Source organism: Labrus bergylta, chromosome 24 (genome assembly GCF_963930695.1).
Source record: "Labrus bergylta chromosome 24, fLabBer1.1, whole genome shotgun sequence".
Classification (NCBI taxonomy): Eukaryota; Metazoa; Chordata; class Actinopteri; order Labriformes; family Labridae; genus Labrus; species Labrus bergylta.
This window is the reverse complement of record NC_089218.1, coordinates 3,927,959-3,954,678: the sequence shown is the minus strand read 5'-3', so window position 1 is coordinate 3,954,678 and position 26,720 is coordinate 3,927,959. Positions and strand designations below refer to the sequence as shown.

At 40.8% G+C, this 26,720-nt stretch overlaps 2 protein-coding genes across 7 annotated transcripts in view; both read right to left on the bottom strand.

The window, feature by feature from the left end:
- Positions 1-252: 252 nt before the first annotated feature.
- On the bottom strand, positions 253-4,015 carry LOC109999262 (DNA replication fork stabilization factor DONSON). 2 transcript variants are annotated; one of them, XM_065952222.1, is made up of 12 exons: positions 3,470-4,015; positions 3,285-3,359; positions 3,014-3,214; positions 2,741-2,919; positions 2,549-2,624; positions 2,350-2,452; positions 2,178-2,268; positions 1,782-1,946; positions 1,273-1,471; positions 1,125-1,194; positions 915-1,045; positions 253-687 (listed from the first exon to the last, which is right to left on the bottom strand). In XM_065952222.1, exons 1-12 carry the CDS (start codon positions 3,902-3,904, stop codon positions 547-549), a joined length of 1,866 nt encoding a protein of 621 aa, XP_065808294.1. In that variant the 5' UTR covers positions 3,905-4,015; the 3' UTR covers positions 253-546. The 2 variants fall into 2 exon arrangements, with proteins under 2 accessions (XP_065808294.1, XP_065808295.1); XM_065952223.1 differs by having other exon boundaries at positions 3,285-3,356.
- A 2,127-nt stretch (positions 4,016-6,142) lies between these two features.
- runx1 (RUNX family transcription factor 1) overlaps positions 6,143-26,720 on the bottom strand; it is a 39,605-nt gene continuing 19,027 nt past the window's right edge. For 2 of the 5 annotated variants that reach the window (XM_065952071.1, XM_020654284.3), the window contains 7 exons: positions 20,367-20,518; positions 20,182-20,292; positions 18,039-18,195; positions 14,027-14,131; positions 12,457-12,660; positions 8,124-8,270; positions 6,143-8,043 (listed from right to left, as the gene is read on the bottom strand). In XM_065952071.1, coding sequence (XP_065808143.1) covers positions 7,496-8,043; positions 8,124-8,270; positions 12,457-12,660; positions 14,027-14,131; positions 18,039-18,195; positions 20,182-20,292; positions 20,367-20,518 — 1,424 coding nt within the window. In that variant the 3' untranslated portion in view covers positions 6,143-7,495. Of the gene's footprint in view, positions 8,044-8,123; positions 8,271-12,456; positions 12,661-14,026; positions 14,132-18,038; positions 18,196-20,181; positions 20,293-20,366; positions 20,519-22,394; positions 22,983-26,720 lie in introns of those variants that run through there. The other 3 variants (XM_020654285.3, XM_020654287.3, XM_029281259.2) reach the window with 3 other exon arrangements.

Here is a 26,720-nt window from a genome sequence, read left to right as displayed (position 1 = left end):
ATTAAATATATTTATGAAGCTTTTCCCAGTATGGGCGCTGAGGAACAATCAATGGCCTTTACACTTTGTCAGGCTGATGCAGACAACTAACTATATACAGCATTTTAAATACATATATATGTTGTGAATTGGTGTTTAAAATCTCACATTAGTTTGTCTGAAAACAAAGTATTCTAATGAAATTGTGATCTAGCATTAAAAGTATAATTTCCTGAAATGTCACATTTAAATAAAAAAATCCACAAACCTCAATAAATTCCAGATAACTTTTATTTTTCTCAGCTTTATACTAAAACACAACCTCAATACATGTTGAAATGCACTTGTTCCATTTCTTTAAAAAAATCTAATTAAAAACATTTCCTCCAGGTAAAAAGTTCTCAAACATAAAATAGATGAAAAGTGATTACAAAAGCAAAACTTTAAAAGAAAGATAAAAGAGCAGTGAATAAAAATCTGTTTGCAATTTGAAAGAAAAACCCAAACACAAGAGCACACACACTTTCTATTTCCCAGCTGTCTGACACGCTGCTTCACCTCCACCTGTCAGTTCTTCCAGGTGTAGCTGTAGTTGTTCATGTTGATGTGAGTCAGAGCCGTCTTGCCCAGGCTGGAGGGCTGCTGGAGTTGTTGGATGGAGGCAGGATGGAGACCACACCCACACAGATCCACAGACCCAGCAGCACACTACAAACACAAAGATAAACGTATTTAAAGAGCACTTAAATAAGGAGAGAATAAAAGTTAGACTATCCAGAAGCTGCGTGACTGTTGATAATCCAGATAGACATGAAGACTGAGTCAGAGATTCAAATTGATCAGATTAGTTCAGATTACTTTGTTGACTGAGAAATGGTCAAACTCAGAATACAATGCTGCATGAACACAGCTGTTTCCTTTTGCTGCATTTTCACCTGCTGCTTGTTGCTTTGTGTGTTCATGACGGCTGACGGTGCGTGTGTGTAAAGAGTGGCGGCGAAGTTTCCTTTCTGAGCGGGTCGAAGGAGGGCTGTGACGGCCTGGAGAGAGGAGGGGAGAATGGGTCCTGAAGGAGGAAGGGAAACGTTAATAAACCATTACATTGAAGTAGATTTTAAATGAATGAACAATGAGACGTGATGTACCTGTGATCTCCAGACTGCTGATGCTCTGGTACGTTGAACCGACCTGGCTCTTCACGTTCACACTGCGGGCCTGAAAACACAAACACTTAGACAGATGCAGATACATGTTGAGTGTGTCTTTACCGTGTGTGCATGCGTGTCCCTGTACCTTCAGCGTGTGCATCGTAGCTCCTCTGAAAGCGGTGGGAGCCAGCAGCGTGGGGGGTAACCCCGCCTGGGACCCCGCTGTAGCCACCAAACTCTTACAGTTAATGAGGAAGTTGATGAGAGTGAAGGTGTGTGAGCCCTCCACACACACCACGGACTCCGGTTTGTGGTCCAGAGACACAGCGGTGCCCTCCTTACGACTACACCAGCGGTCAAGGAGCTTTAACTTCTGACTTTATCACAGAGAAGAGCCCTGGGTGAGATAGACTTCTTAAGTGTGGTAGTATTTAAGGACATCAAGGGTCCTAGTTGGGCATCCTCCTCTGGGAAATTACACCAGATAAACAACAGCTAGTGTTCATTTTCTGTTGGAACACTTTGAATTAATTGAGTTGTGTGTTTTCCTACCTGGACCTGAACACACCTTCATATCTCCTCTAATGCTGCAGAAATTTGTGCGTCGTGATAGAGGACTAGCTGACCGTTAGAGTCTGACAAGCGGAAGGATACAGTTGTATGCTGATGCTGTCCGGCTTCTTGATTTTGTCCTGGACTCCCATCTCCTTCAGCCAGGAGAAGCTGCCATCGTCATCGTCCTCATCATCGTTGTTGTATCCACAGCTTTCTCCTTCCTCGGCTTCCTGACAGCCCTCGCTCTCTTTTAACTCAGAACAGCTGCACATTAAAAACACAGGTAGAATTAACTTAATCCTTGATAATAGGTAGGTTTGTCCCATTTAAAATCAGTTTTTATAACCAGATAAAAATCCCAAAGAGTACATTTAAAGGTTATATTGAGGGAATTCAAGTTGGGAAAGTCTGATTGTAATGCTTAGCTTCTTTAGTGTTGGCCTTCTAATCGAGTGTACAGCAGAGAAGCTGAGGATGAAAGGAAAACACACTCACTCCTGAGCTTTCTCCATCTGCTCCACCTCAACTTCCTGCTGCTCCTTGCTCTTCCTCCTCTCGTCCACTAGAGGGAGACTGAACTCGATACCTGAACAAGTTTTCAAGGACATGTGTGAGACGACTAAATTGGATGAGATGTTCAGAGTTTTGAAAAGAAGCGAGCCCTCACCTTCAGCCTTCATGGCCTCTCTGAGCCCCCTGGTTGTAGGGGAGATAAACGCTGTGATGCTGCCTGAGCCCCCGAGACCAGCCGCCCTGAACAGCACCGTAAACTGACAGAAAGGAAATTAACGTTGTGATAAACAAAGTCAATAAATAAAATCAATAGATGGAGTCATGACATGTAATAAAAGGAGTTAAAGAAGTACCTGATAGGAGCAGAGGTAGAAGTAAGGACACAGCCTGGTCTTCAATAGACTGTAGAGAGACGACAGACTGACCGACCTGAAGAAGACAACCAGAAAGAAAACACTCCGTTTGGAAACACTTGAGGGAGAATCATTGTCAGGTTGAGAGAGGAGCTGTTGCTGTGGTTAAAACTAAAAAGCCTTCAGTCTCACCATTCACTCATGAGACTCTTCTGCAGGGCTGTATCTTGTGCCCACGGGGTGCACTTCCCAGTGAAGCTCCTCTCAGCGTTGATCCTGGGGAACAGAGAGATCCAGGGCAGGGTAGGGTGCTGCCAGTACACCAGACTCTGCTGGAAGGCACAACGTAGCTCAGAGCAGGACCTGGGATCCTGCAGTGGGAGGAGGGGACAGCAGGGATTAAGAGAAGTCAAAAAGATGACACTTAGAGATCTCCCTTTGGAAAATGTGGCCTCTAAACTCTACCTGTATACTGTGTGGCAGAGAGGTAAACTGAGCTCTGCAGTGCTGGCTGAGCCCGAGAGCTTCCTCCTGGGCTTTAGGGTTTTCTGCCCATGAGAGGGAGAGGGGGGAGGTGAAGAGGACGCGGGTCTTCAGGCTCCAGTCGGTTGGGTACTGTGTGCAGACTGGAGGAGCTATGGAGGCGGGCGCAATGGCTTGGGGACTCTGGGACGAAACAGAAAGTTATTTACAGTAAAGTAGGGAGGAAACTTTGTGAAAAAGTCTTTTTTTTTACCTTCAGCAGCGGACTTTTAACGTCCTCCTCCTCTTCTTCAAACAGAGAGTCGTCTTCAGAGAAATTAAGACTCTTCTAGAAGTGAATACAGAAGATTAAAAAACATGTTATTCCTATTTCAAACAGATTCAAACAGCGTTTTCTCATCCTCCATAGTATTTTACTTTAACATTAAAACAACAAACCTTGCCTGGAGCATCTTGCAGCTCCTGTTGTTCAACCTCAGTGAGCCTGGCACTGAAAGGTAAAGCTGCTCGACACTGTCTCTTCCTCGGCATGTCCTCCTCTCCCTCCTTTTCTGTCAATTTGTTTCCCTGGTTACTGTCCACAGCTTCTGCATCCCCCTCGTCATTGTAAACAACTAATTTCTTTTTCGGGCTAAAAGTATTCTCGATATTCGCGAAGGGGTTTCTGCGTTTCAGTCCACCTCCGGAGCGATGCAGCGGTCCCGGGGAGAAAGGCCGAACGCAAGCCGGAGATGAGTCGCTTTGTCCCGGACTGCTGGTGGAGCCCGCGCCGCTCGAGAATGCACCGGCTTCGCTTCGTGCTCTTTTCCGTCTCATTCGCATGATTTCAGCCGGTCGCTTGAAGTTGGGTGAATAACCTGCCTGCTGAGACATCTTGGATGGGATAATTTAATGAAAAAATAGACAAAATGTTACGACAAATATTAAAAACACTTCCCGCTGGTGTTCCGCTGCCTTCCGTACTTTACAAATTTGGCGCCTGACGTGTTGACGTAAGACGTTGCTATGGCAAGCCCAAAGTCCAAATGTCGTCACTTTGCAAACGCGTTTTGTTTAAAATACACATTCGTGTTTCATTTGTGTTCACAGTAAAATTTAGTTACTACATTTTGACACATTTTTTTAACAGTATATGTCACTAACCCTTTGTATTTAATTATTTTTGGTATTTTGCATCTGTTATATTCTTACTGTTGTTAATGTTTTTCTGTGTTTGGTTTAGTTTGCTTTGTTTTTGCTGTTTGTCAAAGCACTTTGTAAACCTGTGTTTTTAAAAGGTGCTATATAAATAAAGTTATTATTATTATTATTATTATTATTATTTAATTACATTAGAATTTTTATTTTTTTAACACAATTCAAAAAAGGTAAATTCAAGATTCAAGCTTTTTATTTGTCACAAACTCATACAGATGTGCAGTGCAATGTAAAGACTGTTCCGCAAGGCCATGCAATAAACTCAAATTGCTAATACACATACAGTAAAATAGAATATAATGTGAAATTTAAAAAATAAACATTTGAATATACAAAATATAGACTATAGAATAATGTAAACGTAAATTAAATTAACTTAAAGAAGCTGTAACCTACCCAAAACAATATCATTCAGTATTTAACGTCTTGAGATTGTATTCTTATTTGTCAAAAGTGTATTTTTTCTGTAATTGTATGTTTTACATATTGCAAATTTAAAAATGAAAAACATCTCAACTAAAAAGATAAATGTGTAAATGGGCAAAGTGATGCATTGGTTAAAATTGAAGTGTGTTATTAAAACAGCTTTAATTTAATCTTTTCATACGTACACCACAAGGAGTAGCCTACCAAACATGTCTGGCTGACAATGAGGTTCTCTGAACAGCCGAAACAAAAATCCTTTTACATACAAATTTGTGACTGGCGGACTTTTCCCTTCCTGAGCTGTTTCTTGATGTTGCCCTCCCCTGCCATCACCCCCTATGTTCCTGTGTCACAGTGATTAATAGGACATTATGTAAATGTTCTCCTCCTTTGAATTTCTACAGGGTTTGTCATTATTGTGGATCATCAATCATGCCTGTAGCGTTTCAGAGTGATGGCTGCTGTTAGGAAATCAATTCTGGTTTCAATTGTTAGGCCAAAAGAGAGCAAACAAATGCCTTAAGCATCAAAACTACGACACTGAAATGTGACGTCGTCAATGCCCAAATAGATCCATGAACCTTCCTGAAGGTGGAACTGCTTGTAAGATTGGGAATACTATTTTCAACGTAAACAACTTTATATCTGTATCAACAATCTGTTTGTTTATTATTTTAAAATAGTGTCCTTGACCTGCTGTTTTAAAGATTGTGGAGACTGACTGTCTTGTCATGATGAAGTTAGACCACTAGATGTCACTGTTTAGTGTCTTAACAGCCCTTCTGTTTTTAAGCACCTTTGATTGTCTTCCAGCTGTTGAGAAGATTTACTTTTCTCAATCTTGCCTTGATGTTTGCAGCTCTCTTTGCTGACAAAGCTGCTTGAATGAGAGCAGTCATCCACAAAAACATGATTTGTGATGTATTAGAACTGCTGCTGGAGGAGTCTTCACTTCATTTTGGATGGTTTGAAGTCTTTTACAGAAAGTTCACATGACTCATTTGATGATTTGCCGGCCATTTTGCAACCTTTGCCGGCAGGAGATCAGCTTTAATACTGTGTGCTCACTGTCTGGCTGCAACCACTTAATCTTTATTTAGCAACGTGTGTGTGTGTGTGTGTGTGTGTGTGTGTGTGCGTGTGTGTGTGCGTGTCTGCGGTGTGTAATCTGGCAGGGAAAGCAAGCTAGGACTTGTCCGTTTGCCTGTAGAAATTCCTTCAGGTTCAGGAATAGCAATGGATGAACTGTGTGTGTGTGTGTGTGTGTGTGTGTGTATTTGGCATTCATACAGGTAGCAGCACCCTAGAAGCATTTTTTATATGAAGTCAGAATTAAGCGAGAAAAAAAAATCAAATGACCAATAACGACCAAGCAAGAGTCGTATCTTTTTCACCAGAATATTTATAGATATTAAAACCAAATGTGCACCAAGAAAACTCCTGTGGGCATATGTGTGTGTTAAAATGAAGATGAATGAAACTACAACAGTCATTGACAGCCATTTTATTTACAGTACACACACAGTCTTTGTCTCTTTCACACACAAACACACACATGAAATGCTACCACAACCGGTATCGTGGAATAAATTAACAAAATATCATGCTGAGAAAAAAAAGAAACGAGTCAAAATCCAACTTTTAAGTTAGAATAATTCACCTTGCAGTGCCAGTTGGCCCTGTGGTTACATCATGCGCCCCATTTACTGAGGCTATAGTCCAGGATGGGGATCTCCCTAGTTTCGAGTATGACCCTCGGTTCTTTCCCACTCTCGCTCCTCCTCCTGTCCTCTCAAATAAAGGCATTTAAACCCCCCCCAAAAAAATCACCCTAGACGAAAGTTTCTGATCTAAGACAATCTTTCAGTTTTTGCATCCAACTGGTAACACAAATGTAAACAATTAAAACATTTAAATGGGTTCAGTTTTTCCTAAAATAAAAATCCCACTGTAAGAGGGCTTGAATCATGAAGGGTGGAACAACCAGGCAGTCAAGATATTTGGCATGAGCAAATCTATTCACAACACCAACATTTACAAGGAAGGAGTTATTTTACAAAGAATGCTGAGTGGTGATCAGTCCAGTGCCGCTGCATGCACTTGTCAGTGTAAAACCAAAATATTACCCTGCGTCCTTCATTTATTACATCTCCTCTGCAAAGTCTTTTTCCATTCGCTTGCACCTGTCAATCACTCTGCTTGTTTTTGTATTCGCCAACATTGTTTTTCAGTAGATCGTTTTATTCTGGGTGCACTCATCAGGCTCCTGGTCAAGTGGTGACACATGGTTGTTCTAAAATGAAGATTGAGTAATTGTGAGAAGAAAAGTTAGAAGACTCCCGAAGATGCAATTTTCCCCTGGAAACAATCGGGGGAATGTGCGCAAGTGACAGGCGATAGTGCTTTTAACAACCACTGGATGCTTTTTCCATTCTCACCGTTGATGTTTGGAAGCGATATGAATTTCAAAGTTGGGTTTTGTTAAGTGGGTATAATCGATCTAAATCTTTCCATGTGTTTGACAGAATTACAAAATTAAATTGTGCGTTTATTGCATTTAAAAAAAAAAGATTTACAACTACACTAGGAACCAATGTGCTTGTAGTTGATAGCAACAGACTTTGTATGGAAGTTATAACGGCAGATTAAAAATTGATGTTTTTGCCTTTTGATGGGCTTAGTGAGAGAAGAATAAACACCAGACTTTCCTTATTCTTTCACTGATATGAGTGTTAGTAATCACATGCTGTTGTAGGATTGGTGTTTGTTTCCCTGTTTAATGATTTTGGTCATCACATGACCAGGTAGCCTCCCTAAACAAGTGCATCCTTTGTGACGTATTCAGTACGGTCTCCAGACAGCTTCTGCTGCCACCATGTTTGTCGGCGAGGTACTGTGGCTGGACTCCACCTCCACACCCACTCCTTCATTCTGATTGGGCAGAGAGGGGTGCAGGAGAGAGGTGCCTGTGGAGGCGTTGGTGCACGGTGGCAGGATCCTTGGCGGGGAGCGCGAGTCACCACTGCCTCCTCCCCCCGCCATCATGGAAAACTGGTACGACCCAGCAGCAGTGGAGTAGTACAGGTGGTACGGCGAAGAGGTGGACTGGAAGTGACCATTCTGAGCCTGGTGGGGGGTGTTTGCCGGGTAGGGAGGAGGCAGGTATGTGTGGTACCTCCCCGCTGGAGTGGTTGCCATTGCCGTTGCCATAGTGATGCCAAGGGCGCCGTTGGAGACAGGGTTGTGAGACGGCGCGTAGGTGAAGGCGGCAGCTGTCGGAGGGTAGTGGACTCGAGGATCGGAGAAGCGGGAGTCAGGCAAGGATGGGAGGGAGCTGAAAGGTCGTTCTAAGGTCATCCTGGGGTCTCCAAAAGCTGTGAGATCAGGACCTGAGAGGGAAAGGTCAGAGGTTAAGCCCTAATTAAATTACATCTTGTTTGTTTCGTGTGTGCAAGCTTCGGTGCTCTACCTGTGAGTCGTGAGGACAGGTCACTGAGCGAGGAGCGACCAGGCGAAAGGGGATTGGCTGTGTGGACGGTGGGCGTGGTAATCTGGCCAAGGTAGGGATATGATTGGTCGTAGGACCAAGACGGAGACGACTGCATCTGTCTGGAATCTAAGAGAAAGAGAGAGAGAGAGAAATGATTCATTCATGCCTTTAGATCTCTAAAGGAGGGGTTTTAATCGGAAAAAGTTCAATGATGTGAGAGGTGGATTCTGACTTCACATGTCAGAAAAAATATCATTATATTGTTGATTTTATAACAATTAACTGTATACTACATGTCCCATAATGCAACTCAAAATGCCCTTCTCTTCTATTAGACCTCGCTTCCTACTGAGTAAACCCTGATGACGTCACTATAACATAACCAGGGTTATTTTGTCAGAACCACAGTTTGAATAAGTAAAATAAAGTTAAACTTTTTCAGTCATCACAAGCTCAGGTCAAACATGCCACAGCAAGATTCATTCAGAAAGCCTTCAACTTGAAAATCCATGTTTTGATTTGTGCTCGAGAAAAATATGTACGAGTGTATTAAAAACATGTTGAATTGTATGGAAACGTCTGTTAAACAAAGGCTGATTTAAATGAACTTCATGTTAAGACAGAAAATGAAAAAGATCAGAAGAAAGAAAGATGAAGGAGAGGAAGCAATTAACTTAGTGTGTGGGTGGACGGATAAAAGGGAGGGCTGTGTGTGTGTGTGAGAGTTCTTTCATTCAATCCAGTCTTTCCCCATAGTCTAATAAATGCGCTGATCACCCACAGACTTGCAGACGTACACGTGTGTGTGTGTCTGTGTGTGTGTGTGTCTGTGTGTGTGTGTGCAGACAGACGAGGAAGCAAATTGTACACAGCAGCCGAGACGTCAATGAAGGCTTTTCAAGTCTAGCCAAGAGCTCTCCCAAGCATTGCATTTTGTGTGTGTGTGGTGTATCTGGGTGGTGGTGACGGCCAGGCCCTGTGCCAAGCCCCCTCCTTTCCTCGCTTTTCTCCCCTGGCAGAGAGCACTAATGTGGGGCAGGAGTCACAGACGACTGGCTGCCTAAAGCAGAGAACTTGAACACATAGAAAAGTGTTTCCTATAAGTGATGCTTATAGTGTGACCTGGGTGATATGGAGCAAATTCAACGTGTGTTGCAGTCCTCACTCTGTATTTGTTTCATAGCTAATGGGTCATTCAAGGTTTCATTAACAATATTACTATCAGCTTTAAGTGTCTGAAAAACTAATACTTACACAATAAAATTCATGCTATGTAATGTTAGATAGGAAGTAGTTGAATACTATTATTAGCTGTAATCTAAAGGTAGAAAAGGCTTCATCATGCTACACCACTCTGTGTATTTTACTTCTCTTATGAGCTCTGTTAAGTGTTTTGGCAGCAGAGACTTTAACTGCACGGCCACACATGTGATGACCGACACAGCGAAGCATATGCACATGGACACTTCACACAACCAGTCAGTGCGCTACATGATCGTGCAGTATTTATTACTCAGAGTTTGGAAAATGTGAGAAGTGAAAGAAGGGAAGACGATTGTAAAAAAGAGAAATGAAAGAGGAGCAGGGTGCCTGATGACGGAGGAAAGAAAAGAGACGAAAGGGGAAGAGAGAGGAAAAGAGAGTGAGGGCTGTAATGGCCTAATAACGGTTTCCTGTTGCTATTTTCATTTTTAAGAGGGATCAGAAAAACATTGAGAGCAGGGAGCACAGAGCGCTCTGCAGCATGTTCCTCTCTGTCTCTCACCTCTGCTCTACAATTTTGACTTGGTTTATGTCTCAGCTGCTTGCCAGTCTAAAGAATAGCTGAATATCTGCAAAACAAACGTATAATTGCTTCCTTTAAAGACATGCACCAATACTTGTCATATTCAATAACTAATTGAATAGCTTCAATAATTTAGCTTTACACTCTGTTTAACATTTTTGGACTTTGCACATCACATTTTTATTACACCTGATTTTTGCAGTTTTTAGTACCGCTCATACATTGTGTGCTTTAATTGTGTTGGATTTGGATGCCTCCCCCATATTTCTTTCAAGGCCGAATTTGGATGTTGTTGTTTGTCTGACGGTTACATTTAAAAGCAGTTGTACTTTTGCAACATTTCTTTTTCTCACAGCAGCTCTTCCTGTCAGCTGACTCTCATTTCCTCCTTAAGTAATAACTTACTTCCTCACTTACTGGCATGCAAATGCAAAAAAAAAAAAAAGTCACACACAAACAGCGTCGTACCACTGAAAGCAGAAGAGGAACAGATACCGTCTTTTGGTGCCGCATAGAGTATCCACAGCAACCGCAACACACACACACTAACAGGTACACACACATACACACACAGACCACAATGGATCTCACAAAAACCACAAAGAGGAACAGTGAGGTTTGATGCATCTAGATGCGCAAACACACACATTCTCACACGAAGTTGAATGCTTTTCGTTCAGCTCTGTACTGATAAATCTTCCCTTTCAGAAAATCAAAAGGAGGAACACTTAATGTTTGTGTCCAGGTCCACGTTTCCCCGTTAAGAGGAACTTGAACTAACCGTTGGTAAAAACCTCTTTCTCACAGGTGGTTAGAGCCAGTCTGATGAACAAGCTCATCCTGATGTCTTCTAATATTCAAACATATCAGTCACCATGTGTCTTTGCCATGGAAAATGCAAAAAAAGCAGCTTGACTATATGCTGTTCACCAACCCTGCAGCCACGAGTTCCTGAATTAGAAAATAACAATATGGAAATTAGGGATGCATCAGTTCAACATCTGTATCGGTCGATTTTGGCCCTGTTCACAGAAATCGGCACGTCCTAAAATATTGGCATCAGTAGCCGATGTATCAGTCTAATAACCGCTGATCAGAGACGAGTTTTTTATCGGGCAGAAGAAGTCAGCTGTTCAACAAACTCTGTTGTGTTTTCATGGTTGGACATGAGAGAAAATGACTAACTCTTGTTTGCCTTGTAGGTCATTTATAGGATCTGTATTTAGCTCAATCTGTTTCACAACCAGCTAAAAAAAAACCTCACAGAAGCTTTAAAACTTATGTTGCCATACAGACGTTTTGAAGCCTTTCTGTGGGAGTGCAGGTGTACCCTTAAAAGGCAAGGAGCTCCGACTAATTTTTCTGAATAAATTGGTCATGCACATTAACTCATGGGGTGTTGTCTTTACTCACGAACAGTTAATACAGGGAAATAACTAAATGTGTCTTCCACATTGAACCAGATGCTGAGCTGCTTCCAGAGAAAGATGATCTCATGTAGTCACCACCTCTATATCAATACCTCCAGAGGGAAATGGGTTTCTCTTCAATTCAAAAAATAACCACTACATTTGTATCTGTTTCAACCTGGACTAATCATGTAAAGTCATTGACCAACACACGTCTTTTAAAAGCTTGAAAAACTATTTGATACCTATTTTGTAAAGCAGGACATTTTCAGAGTAGACATGTCATGGCGAGTGTAAAACAAATAGATTGACATGGTGAGCAACAGCAACACAGTTCCCATGTAAAGACACGTCTGACTAATCCGTTAGCTTCCTGTTTTCCAGAATATGTCACACAGTTATATTAAAGTCTGAGTGGTTGCTTAATGGATTGTGTTTGAGCTCATACACAGACTGCAGCGGGGTCGTTTCTCAATACTAAAGCTGGGGCGGTAGCTCAGGTGCTAAAGGATGTCAACCACTAATTGTAGGGTTGGTGTATGTCTGGCTCTTTCTGACCACATGAGCACTGGAGAGTGATGCTATGCTATGTTGTGTATGTATAGAATAAAGGTTTGATTCAAAACAGGATTATAAAGCTATGTTTTTAGATGCAAAGAGGTTACTACAGTTTAATTCGAGAGGAGGAATGGTTGGAGGAGAGAGTCACTGTACCTATCCATAACTGTGAGTGTCTGCTTCACTCTGACAGAAGAATCTGTTCTGCTGTAAACTGTGTAAATCTGTGTGATCTTTGCTATTTCATCGATAAGTTAAACATGTGCTGCGGTTAGTGGAAGGGGCGGGACTACAATTATGAGGGTCCACCATCCAGAACCCCTTCTTGGCTCCAAAATACATCACCACTTGCGCAATATGTCAGCACCCGTCATGGGAGTATTTTGGTCCTACAATGGAAGGAGATGGAGATGCATTGTCCATATTTATACACAGTCTATGGTTATGACTAGGGCACACTTGTTAAGGGATTGAGGCAGATTGTAAAGAGTGAGTTGAAGAGTAAATTATGTTCCTTGCTTGCATAGGCCTGACATATGAATCGGTTTTCCTCTCTTACCGGCAGTGATCTGAGTGTGCGTCGGGCTGGAGAAGGTGGCGGAGTTAAGCGCCGCAGATTGGCGAGTGTTGGCGGAGGGTTGGTGGTGATGGTGGTGAGGTGGCGTCACCCTCATGGAGTTCCTCCTCAGGTGCTCCAGCTCTGTTAGCCTCTCTGAGAACGCCAGGGTGCCGGGTTTGACCTCGTCCATCTTTTGACGGTGGCCTGGGAGTGAGAGATGACATTTAACTGTCATGGTTTGAAAATATTTCTCCTTGACACCAACTTTTTGCAGTGCGAAAACGCGATTTGTGGACGCAGATTCATGCATGAAATCTGATTACATAATCCAGGGATTACAACCCTACTGGCTTTAACAATGCCCTAACATTATTAACACACTGTCTGCTATAGCGTGGGGAATCTGGCGATGGGCGCCGCGTAGGGGTCGGGCTGTCTCCCCGGGTGTGTGTGTCTGTGTGGTGGTCTGTCACGCTGTCTGTTGTGTTGGCTGCACTTCAAAGCCCTGAGACTGAGCTCCAGTTACAGGCACTTCCTCCCAAAGGGGGAAGTGCACATGTGTGTGTATTAATACTGTGTGTGTGTGTGTGTGTGTGTGTGTGTGTGTGTGGGCGAGTTAGAGACGAGTGATGGTTATTCACAGCTGAGCGGAGCTGGCAGGAGTCTTCCTCTCTTTCTGTCACCTCACGTCTCTCCTGACTCCTGACTATGTTCAAGTTCAATCCCATTTAACATGAATTCAAAATATTCCACTGACATTTTTTATTATGAAGGAAAATCTGTTTCTCTTTTCTGCTTCATCGTCTGCTTTAGAAATCCCCTCATTTCATCACAGTGAGTGGGAGAGGAACTCGGCGTTGCATCAGGTTTCTTATTGACTCACTCATCTGAGACTTTGTCTGTAGGGATTACAGGCATCTCCTCACTCAGTGTGCAGTTAGTTTGTGGGCTTTGCCTCTACAGTACAACAAAAACAACTTAAAGTGATCAAATAGAAACTTCAGATTCAAACTGTAGTCTCACATTTCTGTCAGCAAATAAATAACTACACAATAACTCTATGATAAAGTAATTTATGGGTCAGAAACAATGATGATGTAGATTATTTAACCCAGGATTTGAAACTGTTGCACAATACTCTGACATACAACAGCAGACGGGAATGTTATTGTTGAATGACTCTGCAAAACTCCAGTTTTGTTACAATGCCAGTATTTTTCTCAAGTTATTTGTCTGGCCGTGTTGTACTTTATTGGACAGGACAGCTGAGGAGAGACAGGAAATGTCGGGATGAGACGGTGGGGGGTGACGTGCAGCAAAGGGCCGAGGTCTCATGCGAATCCACCGACCCCTGTGACGAGGACCATCCCCTCTATACATGCAACATAACCACTCTGCTATCCAAGAACCCACGAGGCCAGCAGGTAACAATCTTGTTTTCCACATCTGCAGTATGTTTTTTTGAAGTGATGTTTTGGTATTTTTGAAGTGGGGTTACGTGAGGTCAGTCGTGAGTGTATTAGAACATTCTCAGCGCTGTGTTAAACATTTGTGCGTCAGCGTCACTCACGTCGTGGCTCTCTGGGGCCGTCCACCGTTATCTTAATGGCTCTCTGGTATGTGGCCACTTGAGGCGGGTTGGTGAACACCGTGATGGTCAGGGTGAAACTCTTCCCTATGAGAGAAAACGAGAGGAGAGAAGATGGGAAAAGAAAGTAATGGAAAAAACTGTTAATTAGTATTTGAAACATTTTCAAGTCACACTCTCTTTTCTTTCCTGATTTCTTTCCTCTACGTCACTCCTCCCTCCCTCCTTCTCCTGAAATATCCTTTTGGTCTGCTTCATGCATTAAGTCATGAAAGTCATGGTGCCCCAGACAGGAATAAAGCAGAAGCCACACACATATACTCACTATTACACACATGGATAAAACCGGTAACATGAAGAAAGAGACGGACCACGGTGCACTAATTGATCCACTAAACTTGCCTGGATAGGTGAGGACTCACTGGAAGTGTAGCGTGTGTAATTAGGTAACTGTTACTGGGTTTTTCATGTCTTGAGGCAGAATATTGAGTTTACTATATCAGACCATATTGATTATGTTGAGGCTAAAAGACAAATACATTCTATTTTAAATCACAGCAGTATTAGGCAACACATTTTTGTCAAATAGCTAAGATACGATAAAATAGCATTCTCCAGTTTCTCCCCTTCATCTCAGCTTTCCTGAATAGTTCAATGTCAATTAAATGTTGTGACTGTAGTAAAAGAGATTATGTTCATTGGTATTAAAAAAAACAGTATGACTATTTATGGATTTATAGTAGTTTGTAATATAATAAGTAATATTGTGAGTAAAATTAAAACTTATTGATTGATTAAAGTGATCTTTCCGTCACTTTATCATTACTGTTGCTATGGTAACTGGCATCCTTAAAAAAATGGGGCACTGATTTAGAAAAGAGGATAAAGTGTAAATGTATCCCAATATACCATTTAAAGGGACACTTGTCGGCCAATCAGAGACAAGAGGATAATTTGACCGTGCTGTAATCCAAAAATATCAACCATAAAAAAACTAGTATCAGTTGAACCGTGGTCATAAGTGAAAACATATATATGTCTACTGTAATAAAAGGGTGTGTGTGTGTGTGTGTGTGTGTGTGTGTGTGTGTGTGTAGCCTCAAGTTTGGAAGCAACACTCACTCATCACTAAGCTTGCTGCAAACACACACACGTGTAGGACCACCACTGCTGTTGTGTGCCAGGGCCGGAGTAAAGTTACCACATGCAGACAGTCTGATGCCACACACACACACACACACACACACACACACACACACACACACACACACACACAGTAGACGTACAGTATGTGGGTAACACCAGGTGTTACTCTCACTTCTCTCTAGCTCTGTCTCTCCAAATGTGTCTGCTGTCTTTTCAGTATTTTGTGTTTTTGTATTTGAGGCTTTTTTTGTCTGTTATTCAGCAAACATGTCGCATAAAACGTTTTTTTTTAATCTCTTGAACAAGAAACAAAAATACATGTACTGTTAAGTTTTCTTGTGGCTTTACCCGACGCGCTCTAGCCGACCATGAAAACCTTTAGCAGTTACTTTATGTGTCGTTTGCCATGCTGTTGGTACATGAAGCATTCTTCTTACCAGCCACACATTCATGATTCATGCTATTATATGATGTGTGTGTTGTTCTTTGTGGCGTTTTAAAATGGACCTAACTGGCATAAATTGGCCGCACTCCTGTTGTTTATTGTATTTACACCAACAGGCCACTAGAGGGCATTTACACTGAAAAGCTCCCCATGTTTCTGTTTTTGCTCCTTTCCTAGTAGTGTTCGAATGCAAATTGATAAACATTGTAAATAAATTGTGTGGTGAAATTTGTACACAGATCAAGAGAAACACATTGTGTGGTTTTGTGCCGGTTCTTTTCACATGAGGGAGTTTACAGTAAGAGATTTTGTCTGATAAAGAGACAGGAGGTGGAGGAGGAGGACAGCTGAGCTCTTTGTGTCTGTTGTGTCTATCAGCCAACCAACCGGTGGCTTTGCACAAAAACACACACATACGCCCGCACACACTCACAAATGAAGTTTTCCGGTATTCTCTGTTATCACCCCTACATGTCTCTGTAGATAAGAACAAATTTCACACATGTGCTGTATTGTGTGTGTCTGTGAGCGTCATGTCAGAGCCTGCAGAGACACTTTTTCTCTCAATCAGCCGATCAGATAGAATCTCTTATTTACCCCGTGTTATACCGAGCAATGTGTGTGTGTGTGTAGGAACAACAAGGTGGTGTTTGTGCGTTTGTTTGTGCCTATTCACAAAGAGTATGATATTTTGTAAGAGAAAAATGACGGTCCTGTTTAAAGGAGGAACTAACGCAGAGCCAAAAAAACTGGTTGCACTTGCACACACACACACACACACACACACACACACACACACACACACACTCCACCACCACTGCAATACGGCAGTCGCAACATAACAGATGATGCTGAATAGTTTTCAAGGCATATCTGCAATTAACATTACATTTCCTGTCAAGCCACTGTGATATAAATAAGATGTGAACTCAGAGAATATTTCAGGGTTTTGTGTCTTTCTTTTAAAACAATTTGAAACTATATTGTCACGGTCTGACTGATTTCATGAGCAGAGCCATCACCCATAACTCAAAACTAACCGACTGTATATCATCGACTGCAAACTGCAAACAGATGGATTCACTCTGACTATTTCTGATATGCAAATCCACCGAGCAACTGCTGTGTGCACACATCTCAAGTGTTTCAGTGTTGAAATAACAGCTTCTGCAAAACAAGGACCACTGCCTAATGATGAGTGAATATGAGATGTTTGACTCTGACTGCCACACACACAGAAACACACTAACCGCTAGTCAAACCACTAAAACCACTCCTTGCTGTCGGCAACTAAGCTAACCACTTCCCACACAGACAGTTAATGACATTTAGAGGTTTTAGGTGGGGAAACACAGCTTGACTTGTGACTGGAAAGCACACAGTTCACTATATCCCGCATAGTAATCTAGATTTCCTTCACAGATTTGAGGCAGAAAAGTGATGTGAACGACAAAATTGTCAAACAAAATTCCATTACTTCAATCATATAAGATAGAGAACATACTAATATCTGTCAGTAAATCTACAGACGTTCTCATTAGCCTTTTAGCGCTACTTTGTGTTTGATAAAGTTACCATATTTTAGCATAAAAGCAGTCAACCCAGATAGTGAACACAGTAAATATGATACGTTAGCATGTTAAAATTAGGATTTGGCACACTGTTTCTAACATGGCTATGGACTGTACTATTGTTAACCTTCAGAAGACACTACAGTGAAACTAAACCGTCATGAAATTGTAACCTTGTGGAAACTTGGTGGGCTATGTAGTGACCTGCTAATGCTACAGCACGCAAAACAAAATATATAAAAGTGTCTGGATGAAGAATCAGTGAATAAAAATACAACCAGGAGTTTTCTCCATCAGTTATTTGCATATAAACACATTTGTACTCCTCAAATTTTGATATCCTTCAATTTATAGAGCAGGATTGTCAAACATTGACAGTTATTCCTATATTTCTCTTCAGCTGTGCAGCAGTTGTCATTTTAATGTGTGTGTGTGTTCATGAATGTGTGAGTGTTCGCAGAGCTTGTGTACACAGGACTGGTGTTTTAAATAGATAAGTTGGGACATTTGCCTGCGACTGATTTAGAGTAACTGTGGTCTAGTGTGTCCGTTAAAGACATGAGGGAGAGCGGAGGGAGAGAGAGGGGTGGGGGGTAAAGCGAGGTAGACTTTGAATGGTTGTGTTAGGAGGAAGTTCTGTGAATACTGTTTTTATTCACTTGTACTTCCCCTATTTTATCCATGCTGCCTCCTGTGTTAGTGCAGAACGCAGGCACTGCAATTCAACCAGCAAAGGCAGACTCTACTTACACTCACATTTTATGCGTGATTGTTCATTTTAACGACATTATTTGTGTGTTTTCATGTGTGTTTGTGTTGTTTTTTTTTTTACCTCTTCCACTGCGGCCGACAAAGCGCAGGTCGTTGAATCTGGCCACTTGGTTCTTGATTGCGGCCGTGGCGTTCCGAAGCTCAGCTGAGTAGTTTTCATCGTTCCCCGCCATCACCGTCACCAGGGTGCCGTCTGGGATGTCGCCCAAGGCAACCACCTGCAGACATGACGTGGGAAAAGGGCGTTTAGTCTTCTTTTTGATCAATATATGAATAAAAAAAAGAGAGTTTACTGCGGCCGAACAATAAGCTCAAAATAAGTTTTCATGCTGCAGGCCAGTTTTCATTAACAACTTTAAATTGAGTTTTCCATGCAGGTTGTCTAATATCAAATAATAAAACAATAAAAATGCGTCTTTGCCGTGATCCAGAACTATTTAAATGTCAAGAAAAATGAGAAAAATGTAATGAAGTGAAATATTTTTCCCAAGAGAGAATGAAAGTCTAGCAAAAAAAAAAAAAACAGAACACAGAAATGTGAAAGAGCGCACTCGAGAGCACATTGTCTTCCTCCACATGTATGCAAATGTAGAACCAACTGGAGGCTGATTTCCATATTAACGTTAATCAAAGCAAACCATCGCTGTGCAAATGACCACGTAGATACTGTACGACACCACACACGGTTTCTCTGAGCTCTCACAGCGAGTAACCACAGCCTGTGATCGCTCTCAGGTAAACAGCATTTTATAATTGTTTTACAGGAAATAATGTTGGTCAGACTCTGTATTTAAAATCTGAAGTGGCCTTGAGAATGAGCTGAAACATCAATATGCTCATATTGCAAAAATCAACCCATGTTGGTATCGATCTGAGCAGGTCAGGTCTTGTGATTGGATGTAAATCTTGTTAAAGGAAAGCAGCGTTTACCTGCTTGGTTTGAAATAAAAGACGTAAACTTTTCACTCAAGAAGTGTGAGAGGACAAAAGCACATGCAAACACACTCAGACAAACACACACACTCACACGGCTTGAGAGCTTCATAATTGTTTCCTTTGCCTTGTTTATTCTGCTTGGCTGGTTTTATGCTTCATTGCCTGTGTGTGTGTGTGTGTGTGTGTGTGTGTGTGCATTCTTTCAATACATGGCATGTGTAATCTAATTACTGTACATACAGTAAGCACCTGTGCAGAGTCCAGCATGCTCATGAAATTTGCACTTATGTCTCTCTACATATAGGGTATATGAGTGTGTGTCTGTGTGTGTGTGTGTGCATCATAAAAGTCATCCATCATCAGTAAAAGGCCGTGACATCCGCTCATGGCACTCCATAATGATGCATAATGCACCAAACTCCCTAACACACACACACACACAAATCTATGTGCGCACATTAATGCATAAAACCCAATAAATCAATCAGTTGTGTGTTTTGCTGCTAAAAGCTGCTTTTCTGTAAATGCATTTTGTCTCAGAGTGCAGGATAACCGTTCACACACACACACACACACACACACACAATTACACATAAAAACATGGACGCACCAGGGAATACCCTTCATAATGTACATATAAAACACTAAATATCTCTGCATCTTTTTTTTCTTGTATGAATGAGCATGATGTTTTTTTTTCAGAATTTAGAATAATATGAAATCACAACATGCTGAAGCTGTTAACGGAAAAAAAAGTAATTATGCTCCAAACGCAGAAGAACATCTTCATAAGCTGATCAATATCAAGTTAGCACAAATGACTCATGATGTTTTATAATCATAAAGTGAGTGAGTGAGTGATTTGTGGAGGACCAAATATCCACCGATGGTAACTTCACTTACATGAGGATTGAAGAATTTATATTATTTTATTCTATTATCATTCAGAAAGTATCAGTATTTATATATTTTTTTTCATTCTACAGTTAAATAATATTTGTATTTCTTATTTGACTAAAAGCAACATCAAAGTAAAATATTACAAACATAATTCAGAGTTTAAATCACATGTTTTTATCCGGTCAAAATACTGAAGCAATATTAAATTAAATCGTTTATCAAGGAAGAATTGATTTCATTGTTATTGATTTATTCATAACAATAAAATACATTTTGCTTGTTGATCATAAATTGTAAATCTGTATCACTTTAGTAACAAGGAGCCGCTAAATGAAAAGAGGTGTTGGGATTTAAAGCGACACACACACCTTAAATGCGATGGGCAGGGTCTTGTTACACCTCCAGTGTGTGGGCAGCACCGAGCACAGGAAGTTAGGACTGTCTGTCTTCATCAGCTCACCTGGATGATCTGAGATCACCTGAAATATAAACCACAGTTAGCTTCTGTGTGACGTTCAGGAGTGTTTTTATATGTATCTCAACATCTCCGTACCTCCACCATGCCGCGGTCGGCCATTCGCAGTTTGCTCACCAGAGCGGCCCCGCCTCCGGCCTCCTGGGCGCCCAGCGGCAGGGCCTCAGCCATCTTCCCCCCCGAGGCGAGGGTAGTGGATGGGGGGGTGTAACGCCGGCCGGGGGCTGGGTCTAATAGAGGAGAGAAAGGTTATACGAGGTCATTTTCAATATAATGATTCTCTTAAAAGCTGCAGATTAACAGATTCAACAGATTTGAAACAAACAGGTCAACAGCTTTCGATTTAGACGATAAATTAAGGGATAAATTATATTTTATAACACAGAGTAATATGTTTCAAATTCTATTCCTCTTCCAAGTAGGAATATTTTCAGTTTTTCTTAACCCCAGGCAAAATAAAACTGAAAATCTCCGGGTTTAGGATTGTAGGCTCAAATGTTTTTATTTTATTTTTTTATGTCTAACGTCTTTGTGGTGTCTGGGAAACTGTTCAAGATGTTTTTCACTTCATAACAGCTTACAGATAAAAAATAATGAATCAAGGGAAAATGACAGATTCATGTCCAAATCTTCAGACTGATCACAAACACTGAAATTGTTAAAAATGTGAATAAACTTTGGGAGGGATTTTTGTGAATACTGTGCAACACATAAACTCGAGTTTATTTCATATAAATACGGGCTACATGAAAAACAAGACAATAAATCACTGCTAGAGAAAGAAGGAGGATGTATGAAACCAGGGATCAAACTCAAACACACACAGACACACACAGACACACACAGTGCATGATGACACACACTGTGCTCACACATACCAGAGTGTGCAGTCATCAAACTAAAGACTGCAGCGGCTCTCTGCTTTCAGGGAATAATTGTCAGAGAAGGGGCAGGCAGATAAACGGACAGCTGTGCGTGTGACTGTGCATTGTGTGTGTGTGTGTGTCTGTGTGTGTGTGTGTGTGTGTGTGTGTGTCAAAGGCTCACGGCTTGTCATTCAGCCAGCCCACAACTAAAGCCACATGCTGGTGGTTTGGAGTTTAGTTTACAGTTGAAACCTTCACACTGATACTTCACTTTGTAAAGACTGTGACCTCACTGAGAGCTCCACCAACACACACACACACAACCAACGTGCACACACACACACAATCCTCTCCTGCTGAATTACTCACATTATTGTCCAACAAACTAAAAGACCTCGACTCATGTGCGTACCCCTTTACTTTTAGCAGCATGAATGGGTCAATTTTGGAACGCAGTGATTCAAATAATATCCTTTTAAAGGAAGGTTAGAAAGAAAATTAAAGAAGTGGCAGAGTTCATCTTCATGGCGGTCTGCTTTGAGGTTTGAACCATCAGAATTTTTAACGGTTTTAAAACAGCTAGTGTGAAATGAGGAGTGGATAAACGCTGCTCCTTTTATATCTATTCATTTAAATTGAGGCTTTTTTGACCAGCTTTGTCAATGACATGATGACTGAACTGGGGGGTTGAGCAGATAGAGAGGAGGCAACTTTTAAATACACAGGAGTGTGAATTATTTTCTTATTTTCTTTTTTGTTGCAAAAACACAAGCTGTTAATGTGATTTTAAATCACTGGGTTTTCTAATAACATAAAATACCATCATAAAACAAATCATGACGTATATGAAAGTTTGTTTTATGGATTACTAGAACTTATAGCATTACTGAGCCTGCAGTGTTTCTGTGGTTCATTAATGCAGGAAGTTAGATAAAAAAGAGACGATATGTACATGATAACCTCCCTCACATCAGGCTCATATAGTATAATATGATCCAGCCCAGAGGAAAACAATTAAACATTTGTCAAAAGCACACCAACATCATGAAATAATGTTAAAGGGATATATAAAGGAGATCCAAGACAACTTAAAACCTTCATATTGATGTGAAGATGAGGCGCATGTGTTGGCTGAAACGGTCAGAGAGCATTTATATGAAAGAGATTTGTTTGATTGTTGCATTCTGTTTTCTTCTTATTCACTTTAAACGTTTCATTCATTCATTAAAAAGACTTTTACCGTATTTGGCGTCCCACAGAAACACCATTTGTGCGCCACAGTGCGCCCACAGATACTCAATTTCCCCGATCTTCACAATAAAACCTCCCGATTTAGTCTTGAAATGAGTTTCTAGTTGATAATCTTCACTTTGTCCAGTTTATCTGTAGCTTCAGTCTCGTCCAAAGTCGCAGGCTCGGTGTCTCGGTGTCCCGTCCACACGCGCCGGAGTCCAGCCTTTTGTGCGCCAAAGTCCGGAACCAAACAGCGTCCAAAGCAAGATCTCCAAGGCTGGAAGAAACACTAATGTGTTTTTCTTGTGTCTTCCTTTAAGTAAAAAAGTCCTTCAGTTACTTGAAGTGGATTTTTCAGCGGCTCCTTCTGTCCCCTCTCTGTTGAAAGTTGTCTTCCAAACACGTTTTGCGAAACAAAACACGAAGCCAAACGCAATAAACCTGAACTAACGTGGCTTTAAATCTCGTTTTGTCCCGGTGTTGATACCGAATCACACGGCTCTCTCTCTCTCTCTCTCTCTCTCTCTCTCTCTCTCTCTCTGTCTCTCTCTCCCTCTATGTCTCTCTCTCATCCAGAGTACTTGAGTGTCACCGCGGCTCACAGCGCCAGGCTTTTACCGGCGGACCTCTGGATTTGCATTTCATCTGTACACGGAGAGGCTCTCAGCCAATGAGGTAGCTCGCCGCTTGTTGTCAGTAGAAAGGGCTTGACCAATCAGCGTCATGTCCGTCCGGGAGGAGGCGGGGTTTAGCGGAGAGCAATTTCCTCACGCACTGACGGAGAATCAACTGATTCAGTGTGAATTGAATTCAGTGTGTGATCACCAAACACAGAACGTGATGTAAAGCAGGACAGTATCAAATCTCTACAATATCTAATGTTTGAAACTGAATAAGGAAATAAAAAATGAGCAAAATTCTAAGACAAATATGAATACATAAAAACGACTCCAAATTAAAATAACACAAAAAATGATTAAAATGTCAGAACGAATGTGCAAAAAAGTATTAACACACTCATGCAGTAAATGTCCCGTTCTCCTCTTTCTTTTTCTTTTCTTCTGTTTTTCACTAAATATGCAAAATTGAACTAACACAACCCAGTCCATTACTCAACAGCATAATGTCTCCAGATGCTCTTAATTCCTCTTCATAAAAACGCTTCATAAACTGTGACTGGTAAAAACAAGCAGGCTGTCAGTACCGGATATAAACGATAGGGGGCAGTAAGTGATCTGAGTCATAACACAATCCCTCTGAAAGCCTGAGTGAATGAACAGCAGGGCCTAAACCAACACACACACACACACACACACACACACACACAGACTTCATTTAAAAAAAAAAAAAGGGGAGATATATTCAGTGATATATATTTCCTGTATCATTTTTAAATGGTTAAAAACGTCCTTTTAGAAAGCTCCTACTTTAAATATCACTCACCAGCTTGTATTTCTTACTAATTATTATTTAAAAAATTATAACTAATCATTAAAACTCATTACAGATTTTTTTTTTGTATGAAGTTGTTGTTTAGGTTGTCGTTATGTTTCTTCATGGTTTGAGACATTTCCTGCTTTATTAAGATTTAAACCTCAGGTGTATTGGACAGTTTGCTAATGGTTCTATAAAAACATTTGTTTTCTAATTTCTTGCTTATTTAAGTGTTAACTATCTCGTGATGTTTTGCATGAACTCTGATTATTCATCGTCGTCTTGGTCAAGTTCCTCTTCACAAATGATTTTGACATCCAGGTTTTCCTTTCAGAAAACACTGATGGAACAAATCTGAGATAACAAAACATTACTGATGTAGAATTTATACTGACAAGTGTTTAAAACCTGAACGTATTTTTGATTAAACACACGCTTTGGCTTTCATTTTAATTCATCTTATTTTATCAATCAACCACAATCCCCAATGAAAGACTGATAATTAAAATTATTCATTTTTTTACAAATGTGTCAAGCCAGAACAGACAAAATCATAGTGAGGCTGAACTGTTGGAATAAACAACACAATAATTCTAATTAAAAAGAGATGAAATTCAAATGTATGGCCTTGATGTAATACTTCAGGGGAATCAGAGGACAGCTTCAGTCATTTTGTTCTATATATCATGATGGAAATTTACATTTCAGATTCAATTAAATCCACTATTGTGTTTAAATATAAACTTTGATCTATTGACATAATTTAAACCATTTGTCACTATCTCATTAGTCACTTTATTTATTTCTTAATTGTATTTCTATGAAGGAAATGTTTATCAGACTGTCAGAATGAAGGCTGTTGACACCAAAATGTTGTGAACTTAAACACTTTAATTTGCTGTGGGAATTTTTAAACCTTAACATAACAAATGTTTAGCCCGGGCAAAAACGTAGAATTCAGGAATCTTAAAAGACCTGAACTCTGAGTGCATTCAGGGGATTCTTCAGTGTGGAACTTACATTTTTACACAACCTTTAAAAAGTTTAATTATAGGTCAATTATATCAGATCTGGCATCCATTAAAATCAGATGTTATATATTTAAACAAAGACGTTTTATTGCTGCTTTAAAATAAGAAAGTGAGGGAGTTTGAGCTCTTTCAGAGTCTGAGAAGTAAAATGTGTGTGTGTAGATTGGTTCACATTAACGGCTGGTTTTAGTCTTAAGCTTTATTGAACATAACAATCCTTTATTTTGAAAGGGCTGAGCGTCCAGTATCCTGAGCACCTGTCTCAGCTGAGTGTCTTTAGGAGTCAGTCGATGTGATTCCAGTTAAATCAACGCGCTGTCGGATGAGTTTTAGAGACACGCCAGTCTGCTCCTGCCTGCGTCCCTCTGTAGCCGAAGGGCGGATGATAAAAAATGTAAACGCCTCCACTCTTGTGTCCGCCTGAGATGGACGTGACGTGATTTGCCCTCGGAAATATCTATTTTTCACTTCCTCATGCGGGGCCTCTTTGTCCTTTTTTCCCCTCGTTATCCTAAAATCATCTGCTCAGACTGTTCGGAGTAACATGTCAAAAATGTACCGATTGAAGCCTTCAAAACTGAAATCAAAAACACATTGTCCCTATATTTATCCTCTTGTATTTAGCAGCTGCATCTAAAGCATTTCTGTCAACCTGCAATTTCATCAAAGTTAGCGTCATTAAATCTGACACTGGACATTTATTCCTCAAAGCACCAACACTTATCAATAATTCAAACAATGAAGGCTGCATTGAAACCATATATGTGTGCATTTCAGGCTTTCTGCCAAGCATCACACAGATTCTATAAGAACTTTGAAACGCCTTTGACCATCCACACACACACACACACACACACACACACACACACACACACACACACACACACATCATCACATATGTCGGTTGTTTGTGGCAGTGTTTAAAAAAAAAAAGGATGCTTGACGACGCCTCGTGTTGCAAACAAAAACAAAGAAATTTAGTTAAAAATGTAAATTTGGTTTACATTTTTTAATCCCCTAAATAACAATAAAAGAACGATTCCCCTCCCACACAGTGCTTTAAGGCTTAACGATTAAATCAACACAGTTGTTGCAAAGGGGAAACAATATAAAAACACATAAAGGTGTAATGAAACAGTGGAACGAGAGAGAGAGAGAGAGAGAGAGAGAGTGCACAGCAGGGTGGAAGGGAGTTGTATTTCGCTCTGCAAGCGTTTACCACTGAGTGACTGGTAACGGGAGCCGGTCATTGTCCTCTGATCCATAATCAATACCCAGTCACAATCACCTATCGAAGTTATTGATAGCAGCATTATTTCCTTTAATCAAACAAACCTTAACCACATATTCCTCAAACTGGAGAGCGGCTACAGAAACACTTTGAAGGAATACAAATCCTTAGTTTGTACATAAGTTGGTTGGTTCTAAACTTGACCTGACGGTTCTGCAAAAATATGTTTCCAATGTTTATATGATCATTATCTCTGATCCCAGACTCACAAAAAAACAATCACTCTACGCCCTTTTAATGGATGTAAAAATACCTGAAAACCCTTAAATATATAAATGAACAGGAAAGACAAACACTGCCTCTGCTTCAAAGATCCTACAGGAATTCGTTCCCCAAAACAAGGATAGTTTTCATAAAAATATTGAATGTAAATTGCAGGTCTGAGGCAGGATGCAAATTCAGGTGGCCAGCATTTGAATGACGCCTAAAATAGCAGATTTTAAAACTTCAATATGATTCTTGTTATCGATACCTACTATGATACCACGGCAACACAAGTCCTGGGCATCCGGTGTTTCTTGTAATCAATGACCAAAAAGTCCAGGCAAACTCCTGCACACTGTCAAATATGTTATGG